At 42.8% G+C, this 22,167-nt stretch overlaps 1 protein-coding gene across 1 annotated transcript; it reads left to right on the top strand.

The window, feature by feature from the left end:
- The first annotated feature begins 20,517 nt into the window (after positions 1-20,517).
- Positions 20,518-21,807, top strand: LOC147635265 (large ribosomal subunit protein eL32z-like). Its single transcript, XM_086802492.1, has 3 exons — positions 20,518-20,702; positions 21,297-21,478; positions 21,581-21,807. Exons 1-3 carry the CDS (start codon positions 20,613-20,615, stop codon positions 21,708-21,710), a joined length of 402 nt encoding a protein of 133 aa, XP_086658618.1. The 5' UTR covers positions 20,518-20,612; the 3' UTR covers positions 21,711-21,807.
- Positions 21,808-22,167: the final 360 nt, after the last annotated feature.

The following is a 22,167-nucleotide window of genomic DNA, read 5'->3' as shown; positions in this document are numbered from 1 at the left end:
GTGGCCTGCCGTCCACACTAGCCTGGCCGCCCATGACTCCGCATGGGCGTCCTCTCCCACTGAACCCCGGACATGGGCATCCGGTCTGCCGTCGGTCACACAGGCATTACAGCCTACGTGACATTACCCCCCCCTTAAGAAGAGTTTTCGTCCTCGAAAACAAACTGGGGAAACCTTTTGGAAATTGCACTACGGCATTCCCAGGTTGCCACCTCCTCATCCCTATCTGTCCATTTAACAAGTACCTCCTGGTACACTTTATGTCGGGTTTGTCTGTCACGATACTCTAGAATCTTTTCAGGTTCATGTGGTATCTTTGGTGGCTCTATCAAGTCCACCAAAATCTCTAGAGAAACTGCGTTCTCTAACCCGTGAACTGATTTCTTCAATTTACTGACATGGAAGACAGGATGGACTTGAGAACTCTCCGGTAACTCAAGTTTATATGCTACGTCCCCAATCTTCTTAAGGATTTTAAAAGGACCACAATATCTCGGAGAAAGTTTCACACTTTCCCGTTTTCATGGTTTCTGACTGCGCAGGAATCTTGAGGAATACAAAGTCACCTTCTGCAAAGGTCACCTTTCTTCGTCCTTTATCCGCATAAGTTTTAGCGCGATCCTGAGCGTTATGAATGCTCTCTCGTGCGGCTCTGAGCATATCATTCATATCTTCAAGGAAAACCTTGACAGATTGAATCTTCTCCTTTTCTAGGCCTACAGCCATCGGAGATCTCGGCTGGAATCCATACATTAACATGAATGGTGTAAATCCAGTCGATGAGTGTTTGGAGCTGTTATAGGTAAACTCCAATAAGGGCAAGTACTCTTCCCAATTAGATTGCTTCTTACTAACATAAGAACGCAACATATCCTCTAGAATTTGGTTAACTCTTTCGGTTTGACCATCAGACTCCGGATGATCTGCCGTACTCATACTCATAGAAGTATCCAACTTTTTGAAGATTTCCCTTCAAAAATGACTGTTGAACTTTCTATCTCTATCTGACAACACTATATCTGCGGGTAGGCCATATAGCTTGTAGAGATGTTCAATAAAGACTTTTGCCAACTCTGGCATTTTTACAGTTTTCTCGTGGGGTAATAAACTTTGCCAGTTTAGTTAACCTATCCACTACCACCCACACCGAGTCATTCCCTCGACTCGTCTTGGGTAAACCGGTAATGAAATCCATGGAAATGCTTTCCCATTTCCCTTGAGGAATCTCCAGCGGATGGAGTAGTCCTCCAACCTTAAGACGTTCATGTTTATTGACCTGGCACTTACTGCATTTCAGCACATAAGTCTGGACGTTCTTAAACAAACTAGGCCAATAAAACTGTCTTTTTACTAGTGCATAGGTCTTCTGAATCCCAGGATGACCCGCACTTGGACTATCATGACTTTCTTTAAGAATTTGGGCCTGAAAGTCACCAATAGTTGGTACACATACTCTACCCTTGTAAAGTAAGTACCCGTTTGTCAATGGAGTAATTAGCATATTTCTCCCACGTGTCCGGTCGAGCTCGACCGCTGCTACGGGCAATCCGACGTGCCAGAATAAAGAGTTTTCGTCCTCGAAAACAAACTGGGGAAGTTATTGGTAAGCAAATGTCTAGTAGTACTCACGCAAGCCGTGATTTGGTATTTCAACCAAAACCCCAAGGCAAATTTCATGCCTTGATTTTGCATCATGTCATTAGCACAGAAGCTAATGTACTGCACTCTAGTAGCGCAAGTTCTCAGACTATGCTACTAGATATTTGTAGACTACGCTACCATGTTGCATCACCAACTTGTTAAAAATTCTCCTTGGAAAGCTCTATGGCCATAGGAGAAATAAACTAGAGCCAATCTAATTATGCATCACAAGGATTAGTTCCAAAGCTGAGAGATACTTTCTCTCTTAGAGTAACATCTTTGCACAAGCATATGCTCTAGAATCTTGTTGAGTTTCTAACTACCATCAATCTACGGATGGTTAAACTCCACTCTAACTCAGAGTAAATGTAAGTTTTGAAAATTTCCCTTCAAATATAACAATCAAACTTCCTATCTCTTATGCCATACTATATTTGCGGGCAGACCATATAGTATGTGGAGATGTTTGATAAAGATTCTTGCACCACTACGGGTGTCTGGAGTTACATCCAATCACTTACAACTCTTTGTTGCTATTACCAGACACATCCCTTCAAGTATTGTCTGGACTTACACAACTATTCGAGTTTATGTGATATTTGAGGATATCCCTCCTTTCCCTCAAGAAAGGTTTTTGTCCTCAAAAACTCTACTCTCAAGCGGACTACACGCTAGTGTCATAGGTCCAAGAACAAATCTAGACCGTGTTTAATATCATATGTTATATTCTTGAGTCCTTCCAAGAAACTTTTAAACATCTTGCAACGAAGATGTGGTATAGTGTCTACGCACATATGGTGGTACTATTATACAGATCAGTGGTTTCACACTTGTAACAAAGTGCTTCATTGTTGCATATTATTACCCTTCATAAGCGGTTACACACTTATGAATTATTTGGGTGGGTTGTACTATCTATCAAGAAAAATTCCAAACTACTAATAACCACATTATTAATCCACAGATAATGACTGAGCTTGCTGCGAAGCCATAGGTTGCTATATAATTGATGGTAATTACATAAGCCCAATGTCTCATTACATCATACATTCAATATAAATGCAAACATCACAGTACTTCGTAATGATGAACTTAGGAATTTCATCCTATCCCTGTTTGGTGTTGGTATGAAGTATAACTATGAGAACATTATTTGCTGCCTCCTCATTATAGCGGCAAAGCTACCTACCCATCACAGGTGGCAATCTCTACCAAGCTATAACCAATGACAAGCAAATAAACGAGTACTCTTGTAAGAACTTCATAACCATATGTCACACCAAACTCATAATCACTATACGGATTAAATGCCAGGGCTTGCAAAATTGAATGTTGTCTGATAGGTAGAGGGGATCATCAAACTACGGATGACCTTGACAACTCACTAGGACTAGTGATGTGTAACTTTTTAAGTTACTCCACTCTCCTTGATTATTCCATACCATCGAACAAATCAGTCCCTCGATTTGAGCAACGTCAACATATTTATGAGTACCTCGATACTCATGGATTGTGGTTCGGTAATTTAAAATGTTGATCTAGAGTATCTTTCACTCAAGGATCTTAATTTTATTAGCAGCTATGTATTAGTAGTGAGTAACTACGTACCCACTATCATCACACTAGTAGCTCCATACTAGTCTGTGAGTAACTCCGTACCCAATGGCGTACCTCCCCCGAGTGGGAGTACCATATACAACCATCTATAACAAGATGCTTAAGTCACTTGCTGCTAAGAAGTGACTACACAAATTGACATACTAGTCTGTGAGTAACTCCGTACCCAATGGCGAACCTCCCCCGAGTGGGAGTACCATATACAACCATCTATAACAAGATGCTTAAGTCACTTGCTGCTAAGAAGTGACTACACAAATTGACCCCTCCATTGCACATTGCAGTATAATTTCTGGTATTACAACACGAATTTTTGGACGTCCTTATCGTAGAGGTCAACTTAAAAACTAGTGCATAGGTCTTGTGGAGTCTCGGCTGACCTAACCACGCCACTGGTGACTTCCTAAAAAAAATGTGGCGCCGAATTCACCACCTATGTACTTTAACTCCGTAAAGTACATGGTCTTCATCTATCATCTATGGAAAGTTGTAAAACATTCCTGCGATGGATTTTTATCACCCTAAAATTATTGTGCACTATTTTAGTGTGAAGAGCTTTTTTCCTGGGTACCATGGTTCACCCCCCAAGCTCATCTGTTGCTAAATTCTCCGATTTAACAAAAGATATGTCTGCCTCTGAACACTCCAGTTCAGCCCCAGACTTGGAGTTTACTTCTTAACACTCCGGTTAAGTCAAAACTCACCAGATACAATAGGATTTACCACTAAGCTCTCCGGCTTAGCCTGCTATCCTAACTCAGCCCAAGTTTATGTACACTACATATGTCGGATCTGATACTAACAACAACTAGGCTCATCTGGAGTGAGATACTACTCACTATTGCCATGTAAAACCTTATTAAATCCTAGAAATGCTCCACTCATTCCTCAGGGGTCATACGACTTATAGGGTTTACACGCACATGAACTTGTAAGCAAAATAGCCGGTCATGCAATATTACAACTGCTTATGTAGGAAAGTAATATATTTCCCAAATTCATATGGTAGCAACTAAAATGTGCTCACAACAGCACACTTATGTTGAACATAGGCAAGACTACGCTTGCAAAATGCTATAGGGCGTCCCCCATGCATGAAATTGTCCAACCAAACTAGTCTTACTGCTAATCTCTAGATTTAGATCACTCCGAAACTAAATCACTCTGTTAGCACTAGTACACCATCATGGTCTTGCTACCTAGAGCTTCTCCGAACTATGTAAATATAATTGGGTTTTATCCCAACTTATGGCTATATTTGGTAATTTTCAAAGTTCAAATTTTATCTTGCACACTTTATCACTACAGACAAGTGTACATACAAACCTGCCAAAGAGTCAAGTTACATGCACAAGCCTTGGCGTCCCATTCCACCAAGACTACAATCGATTCCGTGAGAATTTGATGTCCCATACCATCAAATTACCACCAAACCAATTGATGTGACATATGAAAAGGCTCTTTCCCCCCTCGAAAGATCACCACAAACTCTCAAGCAGTGGGATGTCGACGCATGGCAATAAAAAGAAGAGAAAACCATGCTAGTAAGTTTAAGAACAGTTCTCTTCGATCAACTTCTATAAGGGCATTGAGCATTACATCTCAAGACTATACCCCTTCAGATTTACCTTTGATTTCTACAAATCAATCCTAAATCTACTATTATTATCTAGGCGTATGCTAATCTTTCAGATTAGTACTCCTAGATAAACCATTCAATTGAGTACTGCTAGCAGCACTGCTAGCCCCTTTATCCCAAGTAATACACACTTTAGGGATTACTTTTACAAGGTAATCTACGTGACTAAATCAAACTAGTCACCACTCTCTAGGCCCAAGTAGTGATACTATTTTGTTACTACCAACAAGGGCCAGCTTGCCTCTACGGGCCAAGGCTCTCTTGTTGCTACAAATAGTAAGCAACTTGTTTGGACACAAGGCATAACCACATCAAGACTACGCTTGTACATGGTTCTCATTTGCCAAAGTTTATCACAATCTTCTAGCATCTGTTAAAAGATTGTGAAGGGTTATGAGCACTACGGCTCAATTAGGCTTACCTTGATTTCTCGTGATAAGCACTTCGTCTAATTTGGGCACAACTGACGCCATTGCCGGTCCTCTTAGCCCAAGTAAAACACACCGCAGTTTTAGATTTACACTATAGCCAAACTACGTGACTTTGATGGTCAATACTAAGTCTATGTTCAGCTTAGATTTAGTCTCTCTGAACCAAATGTGTGATCACCACATGTGCTACTTTTGAGGCGCTACGGCCATAGAAGTGTTCACTAGGCACAATGGCCATAGAACGTCTCTCTCTCGAAGGACTCGGCACTACAGCCGTGGGATTTGTCTCTCTCTTAGCACGCGGCGCTACGGCCAATGGCCATAGAACGTTTTTTTCGAAGGACTCGGCACTACGGCCGTGGGATTTGTCTCTCTCTTAGCACGCGGCGCTACGGCCGTGTGCGGTGGGTCTCTTTCGTGGAAAACGAGCACTACGGCCATACGGCGCGACGACCGTGTTGGGTTTGTTTCGTGGGGTGTACCGTTGTTTTGTGTTTTTTTTTTAAATAATAATAATAACCGGTCGGGCTGGCCCTCGCCGCTTCGGGCGTGGCTGCCCGCTCGTGGCGAGTGTCCACAACGCTGACTGCCTGGCCACCCCGCCGCTGGCATGGCCGCCCGACTGCTGGGCTGGCCGCCCGCTGGCTTGGCCGCCTGCCTGGGCTGGCCGCCGTGGGACTGGCCGCCGCCTGGCCGCCCGGTCGCTGGGCTTAGTCATTACACCTGGGTTTCATTCACAGACGGGTGGCGCTGGCCGCCGCAGCCAGTATTCACAGTCGAGGGAGAAAGAAAACAGCCACAGCAGGTCGTGTCTTCGCCTGCTGCCTCCCCCAAACGTTGCAAACGGGTCGGTAAGACTGTCGCCCCCCCACCACCACACACAGACGTGGTCTGCTCCAGCAGTCGTGGGGCTGGTGTCGCCCCTCCACACTGGTCAGTATTAGCAACGGGCACATTTGCATTTCTTTGCACATTTGTGCTCTTCGCCCCACTTCTCAGACGACGACCACTAGACGCAGTGGGGCTGCTCTTCGGCCCCCCCCACCTCCCCCACACACAGTATAGAGGCGACTTCTCTGTCTATGAAACGAATTTCAACGCAGACAAGAAAAAAAACAAAAATTGCTTACCTCCAATTTGCTTGCTGTGTGCGACGGGGAGAGAGAGAGAGAGAGAGAGAGAGAGAGAGAGAGAGAGAGAGAGAGAGAGTGAGAGAGAATTCTTCCCTTCCATTCTGTCTTGGCCGCCTCCCTCCACACACTCCATTCAAGATAAGGATGAGGAGATGAATGGTCCAAAACCATCGAGTGGGCTCCGGTCCCCCGGTCACGCGCGGACTCTGACGATCCCATCGAACCACGCTCTGATACCAGTGTTAGATATCCGTAACGCCGCTACGGGCGTTACCACAAGAGGGGACGGCCTCTGGCTCACCACCCAGCTATAGAGGAAGAATGAGAATTGCCCCTCATCCCCCAGGCTATATAGTGTGTGGCCTACCGTGCACACTAGCCTGACCACCCATGACTCCGCATGGGCGTCCTCTCCCACTGAACCCCGGACATGGCTATCCGGTCTGCCGTCGGTCTCACAGGCATTACAGCCTACGTGACACCATGTTATCAATTGGTGTTGCTAACACGTGCTTGGAAGGGCATGCTTACTCTCGATATCAATGAGGGATGGCAACAAGGAACGCATCAACGTTGTTAATGTCGTGAAGTGGAAGTCATAGGCGTGGACCAAATGGAGGGTGATATGGCCTCAATGTGCCATGTCATATTGCCGAATATGACATGGCACATTGAGGCCACATCACCCTCCATTTGGTCCACGCCTACGACTTCCACTTCACGACATTGACAACGTTAACGTGCTCCTTGTTGCCCTCCCTCATTGATATCGAGAGTAAGCATGCCCTTCTATGCACGTGTTGGCAACACCAATTGACAGCATGGTATGGAGTCGAGTGACATGGCACATTAAGGCCACATCACTCACCTTAACATGCTATAAGAGGAGGCGCAGTGTTCGTTTTATCTTTTCCATCATCGACGCATAGCTTTCCTCTCATCTTTTCCATCATCAATGCGTAGCATTTGAGTTTGCACCTGTGACTCATCTTGTCGCTTGCCCCAAATATTTCTCATATATAAAATAGATTGATCTAAAATTTATCTTTTAATTTAAATAAAATATCCAATAATTTCAATATGCTAGGAATTTCTCTTTTTCCATCTAAATGATTGAATTCCAAATGGAAGCTAGAGGTTTAATAAAATGGTTTTTATACTTATATGCTTGAAAAATGTGGTAATATTATGGGATAAATCCATAAATTGGATTTAATGCTAAAAGATAGTTATACTATCATAATTATTTTACTACGTCTTATTCTTTTCATAAAAACTAAAAATTACCGATAATAGCAGTGGAGCTATGGAAAATTTTTAAGAAATTGATGCATAATTCATTCTTATGCATAACGTGAAAAGAGGACTTCCTATCATATTCTAGGATCGAATATCCTAGGTTAAAAGAATGGTTTTTGTCACATTCAATAGAAAACTAATTTTTAAGTTTATGTGTAATTAAATAATTAAGAAATGAGAAAATTATGATAATTATATTTAATGATAAAAGAGGAATTCCTATGACAATTGGAATTCAATCATTTAGATGGAAAAAGAGAAATTCCTAGCATATTGGAATTATTAGATATTTTATTTAAATTCCCATGAATCCGATGAACGCACTCTAGTGCTCATCAGATAGCCGACATCGAGCTCTTTGAAATTGGTCTTGAGAGTCTGAGGGCAAAATCCATCATTTTGGCTTTCGACCAGCAGCCTCAAAATTCAACCCAAAAATCAAGGCAAAAAACGACCCTTAAAGCATTAAAAATTGCCCAAAACAACCCGAAAACGATTGTGAACCATATTCGAGCTACTCTTTGAGTGTCTAAATGATGAAATCAAGAAATGGAAAATAGGTTTTGAAACCCCCTCTTCCATCTGGGATGCTACTGGCATGCACTTTTTTTGAAAAAATATCTCTAAGAGGTCATTCACATGCATGTAGCGTTTAAGCTAATCAGGGCAAACGGACACCCGTTTGACCCAACGAAGGGTATGCTAGGCCTCCTAAGGTTGTAATGAACTGGAAAAGAAAAACCTAAAAAAAATTGTGCTTGCTCATTAAGGAGCTATTGACAACATTATATATGGCAATGATAGAGGGATTACGTGGGCTGATATCTTCAAGCCATTGAGGTCCATGCCCCAAATACATCTCCCCATTCCATTTGCCATGCCTACAACAAGCGTGTCATCGGGTTTTACACCCCCTGTCACATTATGACTAATCTAGGAAGGGGGGTTTCCCAAGGACCCTACCCACATTAGCACTCTCACAAACCTCAGTTAGAATTGTCAGAGGACCAAGTGTGCCATTGTACACATTGGGTACTATTGCAAAAGTTAAGAGCCAAAAAGAGGATGAACGCGAATGGGAATATGAAACCGAAATGGGATCTGAAACTAAAACAAGAACTGAAACATCCATCGTTCCTCTGGAAGATTCTATCATGGTATGGTTGGATTTCCCTATGGGGGCAATGATGTTAAGTGCAAATGTGCGTTGATTAGCCCTCGAGCCAGTCATAACATCATGACAATAGACACTTGGGGCGTCATTCAAACAACCTAAAATCATCCTAAAGACAATAGACACTTGGGCGTCATTCAAACAACCTAAAATCATCCCTAAAGACAATGGTAACATTGAAGTTCCAAGTTACTTTAGCTATGCTACTCAAACAATCGGTGGAAATGTGGACTTTAGATTCCATGTTACACCATATTCCCTTGAGTATGATGTCATCCTTGGTGGAACTTGGGTAAGTGACTCGTTGTTGTATGCAATTGATAGATCTATGCAAAGAGTCACCTTGAACACTCATGCAAGCATTGTGCAATTGCTACTACAGGAGAAAGAGACATTGGAGGAGCTGGAACTTCCAACATATCTTACTGAGAATATCCCAATAATTATGGTTGGATTAGAGTTTTTCACTAAACTCACCACAATTTAAACATTACTTGTAAGTTTTTTTTGTGGTTGAGTATGTGTTAGAAGCAGATTTAATCTTGGGGCATAAATGGACTATTGCTGCCCAAGCACCACTGTGCTTTAGCGATAGGGTCATCATGATGGTCAATGACATAAAGTTGACAATACCATACTGTACGGAAGAGGATCTCACCCTAACGGACTTCTATGATGCTGAACGCAAAAAGTTACAAGCCTCTACGGAAGCCTCCCTACACAATGACCTACCATTTGCATCAATGACCGACTCTGATAAAGCATCTACCCCTTCAACTCCATCCTCACCAACAAAGTCAATACCACGACCTCGAAACTAGCAGAATTTTTGAAACCACCTATCTCTAAAAAGGAACTCAAAGAAAAAACCTTGACCTCGATGACTCTTCGTTCACCACCCTCACACCACAAGAGACGGTTGCATGCTCAAAAGCATCATCATCCACAGCCACTCCACAAAGAGAGACAAACCTCATCGACAACAATGCCCATGAGTCTCGAAACCGCAACCTCAACTCCAACCAATGTGAAGAAGGGCCCAAAACCTTCCACTTCATCCACAAACTAAACTCCACCAACGACACACAAAATCAAGGTATCTTAATGGTATCAAAATGTGGGTGGAAAAGCAGCTACTTGTAGCCCAAGGCTACTACGAAGGTACCAATCCAATTTAGGTGCCTCGATCGTCAAAGCCTCTTCCTCAATGTAACACTCAGAGGCCAAGGAAAAATAAAAGTACTCCTCCACAACACCGTCCACAAAAGCCTATGCGAGTTTCCCAAAGAACTCCGACAACTCAACAAGTGTGGGTACCAAAAAGGTTACTGCAAGCACAAGGGTACTACCAAGGAAATACCAAAACTTGGATTCCCAAGCACATCAAAAGGTCCCCTAAGCCTGCACAAAGAAAGAAACCTCAGCACCAAAAGCACCAGTGCCAATTTATAATGTTCATCAAATATGGGTGCATGTGCACGTGCTTCAATAACAAGGATACAATGATGGTAATCCCATCATATGGTTGCCAAGATTGAACAAAGGAAGGAACACTTCACCAACAACTTCACATAAAGTTCGATAAGAATGAAAACCTAAGCAACATCAAGCAAGCCACTCGATAAATACACAAGAGCTTGTGTGTCCATTCAAACCCAATGGCAACCAACCAAAAGCTGTACCTACCACCCCTCGACAACAATTGAACCCCAAATTCAAGAATCAATTCCCACGTCTGACGGAGATTATGAGTGTGTATCAAGGACAAACTAACAATGCTCTTTTCATCCCTCTGGATAAGAAGCATGAGTACAGAAGTTACGCAGCAGACATAAGAACCTATTCTCTCAAAAAGGAGAGTAGACACAAGAACCTGTTGCTCGTAAGAAGGTGGTAGCAAAAAAAAAAAAAAAGAAGAGACACACACAAGGGTCACACATATGGCCTACCTAAAAATGATAGGATATCACAAGCAACTCTCAATGATCTTCAATAGCCATACATTTTTGTTAAGCTTATAGCTTACTATTCTTTTGGCTAAGTTAATGTAGCAGCTACTCCATGAGTACATATCCATACTCATGCACTGGAGGATAATTGCACCAAAGCCTCACCATCGACAACTTTCCAGGTACATCTCTGGATGGGGGGGACCATGGTGGGCGAAAGCCTGGTCAATGGTACAACCCATCGCCTGGAACTTTTCTCCAAACACAAGTCTTCACAACACATTGATCTCTAATCCTTGGTGGTGAAGAAATCTAAATTAGCGCAAGTAGACGTACTTCTTTAATGCCTCGCACCAATCGGTGTGGCTACTTTAATAAGCGGCAGCTCAATCAAAGTCCAGTTGACTCCTTTAATGTACTTCATGTCTATCTACTTCATAGAGCACTTAAATATACATAAAAGCATAAAAAGCACATGGAAAGAAGCATGTAGGAACAGGTCCTACTCAACAACATTTGCCAATGATCCTACCACAAAAAGGGACTTCATCGAAGGTCGATTTATTCAAATGATGAATGCTGCTTCAATGAATCAAATGAGGAACTGAGAATCACAATCTTGTTCTGATGATTTTGTTTACATTCCTCTGGATCCTTCTCTTCTCTTCTCCCCCATCATTAACATCTCTTAGTTTCCCTACTCATACAAACTGCTTATGATTGCTAAAAACAACATGAGCAATAAATTTTGTTTACATTCCTCTGGATCCTTCTCTTCTCTTCTCCCCCATCATTAACATCTCTTAGTTTCCCCACTCATATAAACTGCTTATGATTACTAAAAACAACATGAGTAATAATTTTTTTTAAAAAGAAGCTCGCACAAATAAAAATGCAATCACTCGCAAAAAAACCCACACACCCACTCAATTAGGGAATTCCGCTAGCCTCTAACCTTTTCATTTACTAACTAGCCTTTCTTATTCCTTCCAGACGAACAAAGACCATTGAACGTCACTCAACATCAAAGGCCGTCAACAAAACTTGTCCATTATCCCCACATAAAAGTCTTCAATGCGATCACGAGGACGCGATTGGCATCAAGAAGGGGGGAAAGTTAACCCATTTCTAGGGTTAACAAGAGCTACTACTATTATCTTATATCAAGGAGTCAAGGTAGATATACTAAAAGGTCATACATTCAAGATATGAAGCAATGGTGTCCAAATCTACAACTTGGACGGGTACCCGTTATTGCTCTATGTAATACTTATAGATGAAGTACCAAGTGATGTACTTCATGGATATATTATGAGAGTAGTCATTGTGTAATAGCATTAGGTCTCTTATGAGCCTAAAGTGCCCGGTCGGTCATAGTTTGAGTGTGAACACTTATGGCCATGTATATAAGTGAATATCTCTCATAATACAAAGGACTCTCCCATTGTGCAATAGAGTCTTGCTCTTGCTAATCCTCTTGCTAATCTCTCTCTTTAATGCATGCTAGTGAGTGTGTGTGAGTGAAGTGAAATGAGAGGAGGGACAAGTGCACGTAGTGCAACGCGGCAGTGTGACAATGCTCGCGGGAGACGTGGTGGAATTGCTTCTCAACGAGTTGTAGAGCTTGGAGATCTCAAGGGTTACGAGCTTAGCCATTGGAAAGATCCTCTGTGTTTCAAGGAGGGTTAGGGTGAGCCATAACAATTTTTGCAGCGGGTTATGCTTAGGGAAAGGGCATAGATTATGATGAGCCTTTTGTACCCACGTCTTGTAAGACTATGATTAGGTGTATTATTATTGCATCGGTAGTGCATTATGGTTTGAATGTACATCAGTTGGATATCAAGATTGCCTTCTTAAATGGTGACTTTCATGAGGAGGTTTATGTATCTCTGCCTTGTGGTTTTGTTGGATATCAAGATTGCCTTCTTGAATGGTGACTTTCATGAGGAGGTTTATGTATCTCAGCCTCGTGGTTTTGTTGAGAAGGGACATGAGTATAAAGTATGTAGGTTAAGAAAAGCTTTGTATGGCCTTAAGCATGCTCCCAAAGCATGGTATGAGAAGATAAACACATACTTAGTTGCAAATAGTTTTTGCAATAGTTCATATGAGAGTACCCAAGAGGAGTAAAGATTTTTTTGGTCATCGTTTTATGCATTGCTGACATGCTACTCACATGTCCTAATGAGGAGAAGATTTAAGCCTTCAAGGAATTACATGTGTCATTTAAGATAATATATTTGAACTTATTGCATTATAATTTGGGCATATAGTTCATGCCACATGATGATGGTATTGTGATGCTACAGTTAACGTACATACAAAGGGTGCTTAGAGTTTATGCATCGTGATGATGGTCTTGTGATGTTGTAGTCAAAGCACATGTAGAGGCTGCTTACAATGTTTGGTCTTGAACACTGCAAGCTTTTTGTTACACCAATAGAGACAGGTGCTAGGCTTAGTCTCCAGGATGTTGTAGTCAAAGCACATGTAGAGGCTGCTTACAATGTTTGGTCTTGAACAGTGCAAGCTTTTTGTTACACCAATAGAGACAGGTGCTAGGCTTAGTCTCCAGGATGTAGGTAAATCATTGATACATAACTTTATCAACAGGCTGTTGGATGTCTTATCTATTTATGTAATACGAGGCTAGACATTCAATTTAGGATCACTTGGATGAGCAGGTTGGATGCACAATCCTAGAAGTAAGCATTAGCAAGGCTGCTAAGCAAGTATTCAGATACTTATTACAAGGTACTTAGTCCCATTGGCCCATTCTATGCAAAGGGGGGTGATATTTAATTGCGTGCTTTTAGTGATTCTGATTAGGCTAGATGTTATGACACGCGAGTGTCCACTAGTGGATTTTGCTTTTATCTTTATGATTCATGTATATCATCATGGCTCAGCTCGATGGTCACTTCAAGCTTTTACAATGACAGTGGAGTGTGGAGGGAGTGTCAGTGTGGAGGGAGTGTGTATAGCTCAAATGCCTTTTTGCAGGTCTTGCTATTGAACAACAATCCCCCACCTCTAGCTTCACTAACAGCTAGAGTGTATTAGCTGTTTGCGGAACCCAGTGTTTTATGCTCACACAAAGCACATTGAGGTGCATTATCATTATACTAGGAAAAGGCTCATTTGTGCAGTAGAGATTAGCCCGGCTTATATCTTTACATATGACAATGTTGTAGATATATTCACGAAGACTCTGTTAACAAGAGAAGCCATTTGGAGATTGGTCAGCCACATGATCCATGTACATGTTCACATCATCACTACAGGGGAAATTTGTAGCCATTTATATAGTAGTGATGGGTGGATGTAGGCTAATAATGGGTGGAGGTAGTTTTTCCCTCTTTAAGAGGTTTTCTCCATGAGCATATGTACATACCCTTATGAGTGTGTGTAAGTGGTCTTATCATGTCACTTCACTTATCATGTCACTTATACTTCACTCACTCTCATGAATCTAATTTGAGTGTTGTGCTTTCATCTATCTCTCCTTGCTTGTTGCATCTATGTGTGTGTTGCCACCTTGATCTCCACTCCAACAAAGTGTTACCATATTATAGTAGTGATGTGTGTGAACACACTTAGGACCGCCGGGGCACTTTTTCCCTCACTAGGAGGTTTTTTCCCCCGTGCATTGTATATACGCCCATTATCTTCTAGGGCTTGTTATCTTTCATTTTTGGCACTCATAATACACTACTGTGTTGTGCTTAAGCTTCCTCATCTTCTTGAAGTTGTGTGTGCATTCCTGCAACCCTAATTCCAACAATTGGTATCAGAGCAGGCTTCCTCCTCCCGGGCAGCATCACCGGCACCTGCGCTTCATCTCCTCCGATTGCAACGAGGTTTCACGAGCGTCTGCAGGTTAGTATATGCCGTGGGAAAGCCCGTAGGGCTTGGTCGTTTCAGAATTTTGATCTGAAGTCATTTCGCCCTCCGTTTTTGCATTCCAAGTACTGCGCAGGCAAAATCGTCCTACTGTGCAGATTTTCTGTCAAGATTAAAATCTGCAGGACAGGTGCCCATTCGTCTGTTTTGGGCTGTGCTATATAGCACAGGTCGATTTTATACAGGTTTACCTCTTGCAGACAGCATTTACATCTAGTAGTACAGTCATTGGCCATGGCTGACAACAATGATGTATTCCGCATGTTGGCTGCTGAGGATAAGTTGGATGGCACCAACTATCCATTGTGGGCATATATGATGCGACATGTATTGGTAGCAAAGGGGTTATGGAATATTGTGCAGGGTATTGATGCACGTCCTATTGTGGCTGGGAATGCTGCAAACACATCAGAAACAGGTACTGTTGATGATGGTGCAGGCACAAGTGCTGTAGCAGCTGTTCGAGAACCACCACTTTCAGCAGAGCAGATTCGTTGGGATGGTAGAGATGCGCAGGCTCATGCCTTGATTGCGCTGTCTGTCAAACGTACCATTATCCCACATATTCGCTCCTGCAGGACTTCTAAGGATGCTTGGGATGTACTTGCCACATTGTATCAGGCAAGAAATGAGGCTCGTGTTGCTTATCTCCGAAAACAGTTGGAGAATGAGCATATGAACGAAGGTGATTCTATGGATAGCTTTTTGACAAAGATCAAGGATTTCAAAGAGCAGCTCATTTCTGCAGATGAAATCCTGTCAGACAGTTCACTTGTGCAGACTGTTTTGAATGGTCTACCAGATTCTTATCAGGGTTTTGCTTCCACTCTTCGCTTGATGATGAAAGGCAATCCCAATGCCTTATCATTTGAGGAGTTAGTTTCTGTTTTGCTGCAAGAAGACCAGTCAAGGCAAAACAGGAATATTATGCGTGTCGCAGATCAAGCTTTCGGTGCTAGTCAGAGAAGCGGGAAAGGTAAAGCTGGCTTTTCTTCTAGTAAGCAGAAATCTGCAAATGCTGCGCAACCAAAGAAGGAAGACAAAGATGAGAAGAAGGGTGACAAACAGAAGACATTTTGCAAGTACTGTAAGGGAAATGATCATGTCATCAAAGCGTGTCCTAAGCTGGCTGCGAAAGAGGCTAAGAAGAAAGAGGCTGGTATGGCTGTTGCAGATGCCTCTCCTTCTAACAATGAATCTGCTAATGTTGTGCTAGATACAGAATGGGCATTCAATGCGCAGTGCAGTTATGACCCATCTTTGCATGACACATGTATGTCTGCAGTAGATTCAGATGTATGGTACTTTGACAGTGGTGCCACTAAGCATATCACCTCGCAGCGCAGTTTATTCACTTTCCTTGAGTCTGCTCCCACAGGGAATACTGTCACTTGTGCCAATAACTCCTCTTATCCCGTTAAAGGAGTTGGACAGATTGTGCTGAATGTTGCAAATGGCAACACCTTTACACTTTTTGATGCATTGTATGTGCCAGGGATCAAAAAGAATCTGCTGTCAGTCTCCGCATTTGCCAAAACAGGTTTGGTTGTAAAATTTGTGGATGACAGATGTACTGTTCATGATCTCTCTTGTGGTGACATCATTGTAGCATCTGGTTCACTATGTCGAGGGCTATATAAGCTCAATATGGATGGCAAATGTGTAGAGGATTCAGCATGTGCTATTATGGATACGCAGGCTATTTCAAATGCAAAACTGTGGCATGCACGTTTTGGTCATCTGAATTTTGCAAGTTTGCTGCGCCTGCAGAAATCTGAAATGGTGTCTTCTTTGCCTAAGCTTGAGGCACCTGTCAAGCATGTTTGTGAGGGCTGCATATTGGGTAAAATGCAGCGTGCTTCCTTTCCCAAAGATGGATCAGTGAGAGCTGAACGCAGATTGCAGCTTGTTCACAGTGATGTTTGTGGTCCCATGCAAACTCCATCATTTGGAAACTACCTTTACTTCGTGACTTTCATTGATGATTTTACCAGGCATGCATGGGTATATCCTTTGAAGGCAAAGTCCGAAGTGTTTTTGTGCTTCAAACAGTTTTTGGTTATGGCTGAAAATGTGTCAGAAAGTAAGATGGGCACCCTCCGTTCAGATCGAGGGGGGGAGTATATGTCTTCAGAATTTAATGCATTTCTGGCTGAGCGTGGGATAAAACACCAATGTACAGTGCCGTATACACCACAGCAAAATGGTGTGGCTGAGAGAAAAAACAGGTCTCTCATGGAAATGGCAAGATGTATGGTTAAGAGTCAAAGTCTACCACATGGTTTTTGGCTTGAGGCTGTCATGTGTGCCACTTATGTACTAAACAGGTGTCCCACCAAAGCATTACAGGTTGTCACTCCATATGAGGCTTGGCATGGCCGCAAGCCATCTGTTGGCCATTTACGTGTTTTTGGTTGCCTGGCATATGCATTAGTGCCTGTGCAACATCGCAGAAAATTGGATGACAAAGCTGTCAAATGTATTTTTGTTGGATATAGTGCTGAGAGCAAAGGCTATCGTTTGTATCATCCACAGACAAAGCGCATTTTGGTTAGCCGTGATGTTGTATTTGTGGAAGATGCAGTTCAGCCCTTGGTTTCATGTACTAAGGAGACAGATATCAGCTCACGTGATGTCTATGATACATTGTTGCCTCTTTTCAGTGGTGCACAGTCAAGTGCAATACCTCATGAGGCAGTTTTTCAGCCTATGCAGGTTTTAAATGATGGCACAGATCAGCCTATATCTGATGCAGATGTGCATGATGCACTTGAGGATGAGAGACAAGAGATTGAGGGCTCTAGGAATATGCCTAGATGGCTGGTGCAGACTTTGCGTGACAGCAAGTTGGATGCCCCTTTGTCTAGTCGCACTCGTTCTGGCTCTCATGGTGCCTCTTATGCGTCAGATTGTTATGCATTGGCTGTTTCTAGTATGTGCGATGAAAGTGAGCCTGTTTCATTTGATGAGGCACAAAGTTCAGAAAATTGGATGGCTGCTATGCAAGCAGAATACGATGCTATTATGAAGAATGGTACATGGTCTTTATGTGACTTGCCCCTTGGCAAGAAGGCCATTGGCACTAAGTGGGTATACAAATTGAAGCGTAAGCCTGATGGCACAGTGGATCGCCATAAGGCTAGGCTTGTTGCAAAAGGTTATGCTCAAGAGAAGGGCATTGATTTTGATGAGACTTTTGCTCCCACATGTCGTATGACCACTGTTCGTAGCATCTGTGCATTAGCAGCTCATAATGGTTGGAATGTACATCAGCTGGACATAAAGACTGCGTTCTTAAATGGAGATTTGCATGAGGAGGTGTATGTATCGCAGCCTCGTGGTTTTGTTCAAAGAGGGCAGGAAAACAAAGTGTGCAGGTTAAAAAAGGCTTTATATGGTTTAAAGCAAGCTCCACGAGCTTGGTATGAAAAAATACATGCATATTTGACTGCACATGGGTTTCAGAATAGTCCAACAGAAAGCACTTTGTATGTTAAACGTGTGGATGGTGTACATCTAATCATTGCTCTCTATGTCGATGACATGCTGCTCACAGGACCAAATAAGAGTCATATTGCTGATTTTAAGGCTGATTTGAATGCCTCTTTTGAGATGTCAGATTTGGGGCATTTGCATCATTATTTGGGGATACAATTTAAGCAGTGTGATGGAGGTATTGCTTTGTGTCAGACAAAGTATATTGAAACATTGTTGCGGAGATTTGGCCTTGAAGACTGCAAGCCTATTGCTACTCCAATGGAGACAGGTTTGAAGTTGAGTCTTCATGATGCTGGAGATCACTTTGATGTCACACTCTATCAGACAGCTGTTGGTTGCCTCATTTATGTATGCATTACGAGGCCAGACATTCAGTTTGCAGTCTCACAGGTGAGCAGATTTATGCATAGCCCAGGCATTAAGCATTGGCAGGCAGTGAAGCGTATCTTTCGCTATTTGAGTGGTACTCGGCATCTTGGGTTGTTTTATCCCAAGGGGGGATCATTGCCGCCAGATTTACATGCTTTTTCAGATTCTGACTGGGCTGGTTGTTATGACACACGCGTGTCCACGAGTGGTTTTTGCTTCATGCTTGGAAGCTCATGCATATCATGGTTGAGCAAGAAGCAGCCTACTGTGGCCACTTCTAGTTGTGAAGCTGAGTACAGGGCAGCTTTCACAGCTACGGTTGAGTGTGTGTGGCTCAGACGCCTTATGGCTGATTTGGGTGTTGGGCAGCCATCTGCCACCACCATCTTCACTGACAGTCAGAGCGCATTGGCAGTTGCGCGGAACCCAGTGTTCCATGCTCGTACGAAGCACATTGAGGTGCACTACCATTATGTCAGGGAGAGACTCTCTGCAGGAGAGATCAGTTTGGCTTATGTGCCAACACAGGATAACCTTGCAGACCTTTTCACAAAGGCTCTGCCTCGTGAGAAGTTCGAAGCTTTTCGCAAAGCTTTGGGCTTACTCCCTTTTGTGGATTCGTCCACATAGCTAGACACTTCCCTATACATGAGTGCTAGCTCTTGTTCACCGCATCACTCCAGGGGGGATTTGTTACCATATTATAGTAGTGATGTGTGTGAACACACTTAGGACCGCCGGGGCACTTTTTCCCTCACTAGGAGGTTTTTTCCCCCGTGCATTGTATATACGCCCATTATCTTCTAGGGCTTGTTATCTTTCATTTTTGGCACTCATAATACACTACTGTGTTGTGCTTAAGCTTCCTCATCTTCTTGAAGTTGTGTGTGCATTCCTGCAACCCTAATTCCAACACAAAGATATTGTATAGGGTGCACTTTGGTACCCCCTACATTGGGTTCATGACCTCCTTTCTAGGTGTCTAGCACAATATGCGAAAGTTGCCAGTGAAACCATAGCTTACCTGGCCTTAGTTCTTTGCAACCTGTTACCTAGCCCATATTCACCTTTCATAAATGGCACGGACGGGTCGAGCGAATAGCAACTTTGAAAATTAAAAAGTAAAAATTAAAATTTTAAAAAAATCATTTAAACCACTTGAGGTCGTAAGTGAGTCCTATGGGGTCATGTAACTACGAGAAGTCCAAAGGCCCACTTCTTTGTTGGTGACCCTGTTTTGGGGAAGAGGCTACCCCATCTTAGCACTATTAGTTATCACACGGGATCTTTAAGACCCCCTTTACGTCAGATCAACGATTGGGAAAGAATTGCGTTCAGCTCGCCGTTTTTAAAGCTGCCATATTTAAAATGTAAACTAAGAGCGGCTAAGAAAGTTTTTCGGTATCTCTTTTCTGACGAGTAAACTAGGAAAGTAACTAGGGACCTTAGTTTACTTTTTTCATAGTTTATCTCGAAGTCGAGCAAAGCCTTTAAAAAAATCTAAGTCCCACGTCTCAAAGCCCAAAAGGTTTACTTTTGGTAGGCATTGCTCGGAATAGAGCTCGAGACTTCTAGCTTAAAAAGCTAAGCTCTAACCAATTCACTATTACCACCACGTTGCTAGGATTTGAGCCAAAGACCTCTAAACTAAGAGAGCTAAGCTCTAACCAATTCACTATTACCACCATGTTATCAACCCTCCTAACCCCTAGTTTACTTTCATAGTTTTCTCTACTTTACCCTCTCCCTAGTTCACTTTCACAGTTTTCTTAGTTTACCCTCTGGTTCCTAGATAAGTTCCTAGTTTACTTTTAGATCCGACGGTTTTAAAATGACGATAAGAAGGGAATAAGCACATTCACACGAGGACTATTTATAACAACACTCTAGCATTCTGCAAACCCTAATCTCGTTGAAGAGAGAGAGAGAGAGTGAAGGGGGAGAAAGCGCAGCACCATGGTGGCCCCTCTCGTGAAGCCGAAGATCGTGAAGAAGCGCGTCAAGAAGTTCAAGCGCGCGCAGAGCGACCGCAAGATCTGCGTCAAGGTGAGCAGCACCTACTGGTGCCTGGATATCTATTTTTTAAATTTGCTTCATTGCGTGGGGCGCGCTCATTTGTGTGTGTGAGAGAGAGAGAGAGAGAGAGAGAGAGAGATAGAGAGAGAGAGTTGGTTTCGTCTTTGGCGGAGTTTAATGCATGAATGAGAGCTTCAGAGTGAGTAGCAGGTTAAACGTAACCTAGCGTGTGGGCACAGTAATCCCCATCTAGCACGTAACTCAGTAGACCCCTAATGACCCATCTAGAGGAATCGCCTAGCATGGGACGCATCTAGCATAGGCCCCCTTTGGATGCCCGGAAGATTCAATATGGATGCATTGGAGCTCCTCCGAATTGATGCGTAGGCATTGCTTAGCATGTGGCATATCAGCAAATGACTTTGAAGATTCCATTTGGTGACAGTGCCCCGTCCGGCACACGACCCAGAATACCCTCTAGCACATGCGCCCTCATCTGAGTACTCGACTCTGAAGACCCCCTTTTAGCATATCATCATAGAAGTCCCCTCTTTTTTTTTTTGGGCCCATCTTACTGTTTGTATCTGAGCACATTTATGGGATTTGACTTGTCTTCTTTTTCAGCCTAGCTGGCGTCGGCCCAAGGGTATTGATTCAAGGGTGAGGCGGAAATTCAAAGGATGCATTCTGATGCCTAACATTGGGTATGGGTCTAACAAGAAGACGCGGCACACTCTTCCAAGTGGGTTCAAGAAATTTCTTGTGCACAATCCTGCAGAGCTTGACCTGCTCATGATGCACAACAGGTTAGTTTTTAAGAGTTCCTGGTTGTGTATTTCTAATGTGCATTGTGGATGGTCATGCTAGGGTTTGGCTACTGTGTCATTTCTGCACATTTTGTGGAACAGGAAGTTCTGTGCAGAGATTGCCCACAATGTCTCAACATTAAAGCGAAAGTCTATAGTGGAGCGTGCTGCTCAGCTTAATATTTCTGTTACAAATGGGTCTGCTAGGCTCCGCAGCCAAGAGGATGAGTAGAGTGCCTGCCCTGAATCTATCTGGCAGCCTTGCAAAGCTGTTGTGTTGGAGATGTTTTTGAGAACCTATTTTTCAATTTTAGAATCATCTTACTGTGTTTTGTGTGTACGAGATGCGAGTCTGCTATGTTCTTTATATTTGAAGTTGCCTCGTAAGTCTTATGTCTGTGGTGGTTATCCTCTGTCTATTTCTCATGTTTTATGACTTTCAAGGCAGGTTTCATTTTGCATATCAGGGGTTCTAAGAGTCGCATTAAGCTGTTTTTGCTTCTGTAGTGGGATGCTGGTCTTTGAGGCTCAGTGACTTGTTGTGACAGGTTAAGTGAGGATGCTGGTCTCAGACCTGAAATCAGATGTGAGACTTATTGCAAAAATTTTATGGACTATGATCCTCTTCTTTTGTTGTCTAGAACAGGTAGTTATTATTTTGACAACAAAATCTGAGAAGACCTAAACCA

This window comes from Cibotium barometz, chromosome 9 (assembly GCF_041138505.1).
Source record: "Cibotium barometz isolate CiBa-2024 chromosome 9, ASM4113850v1, whole genome shotgun sequence".
Lineage (NCBI taxonomy): Eukaryota > Viridiplantae > Streptophyta > Polypodiopsida > Cyatheales > Cibotiaceae > Cibotium > Cibotium barometz.
Note: the sequence above shows the minus strand (reverse complement) of the source record. Positions and strands in the feature narration are given on the sequence as shown.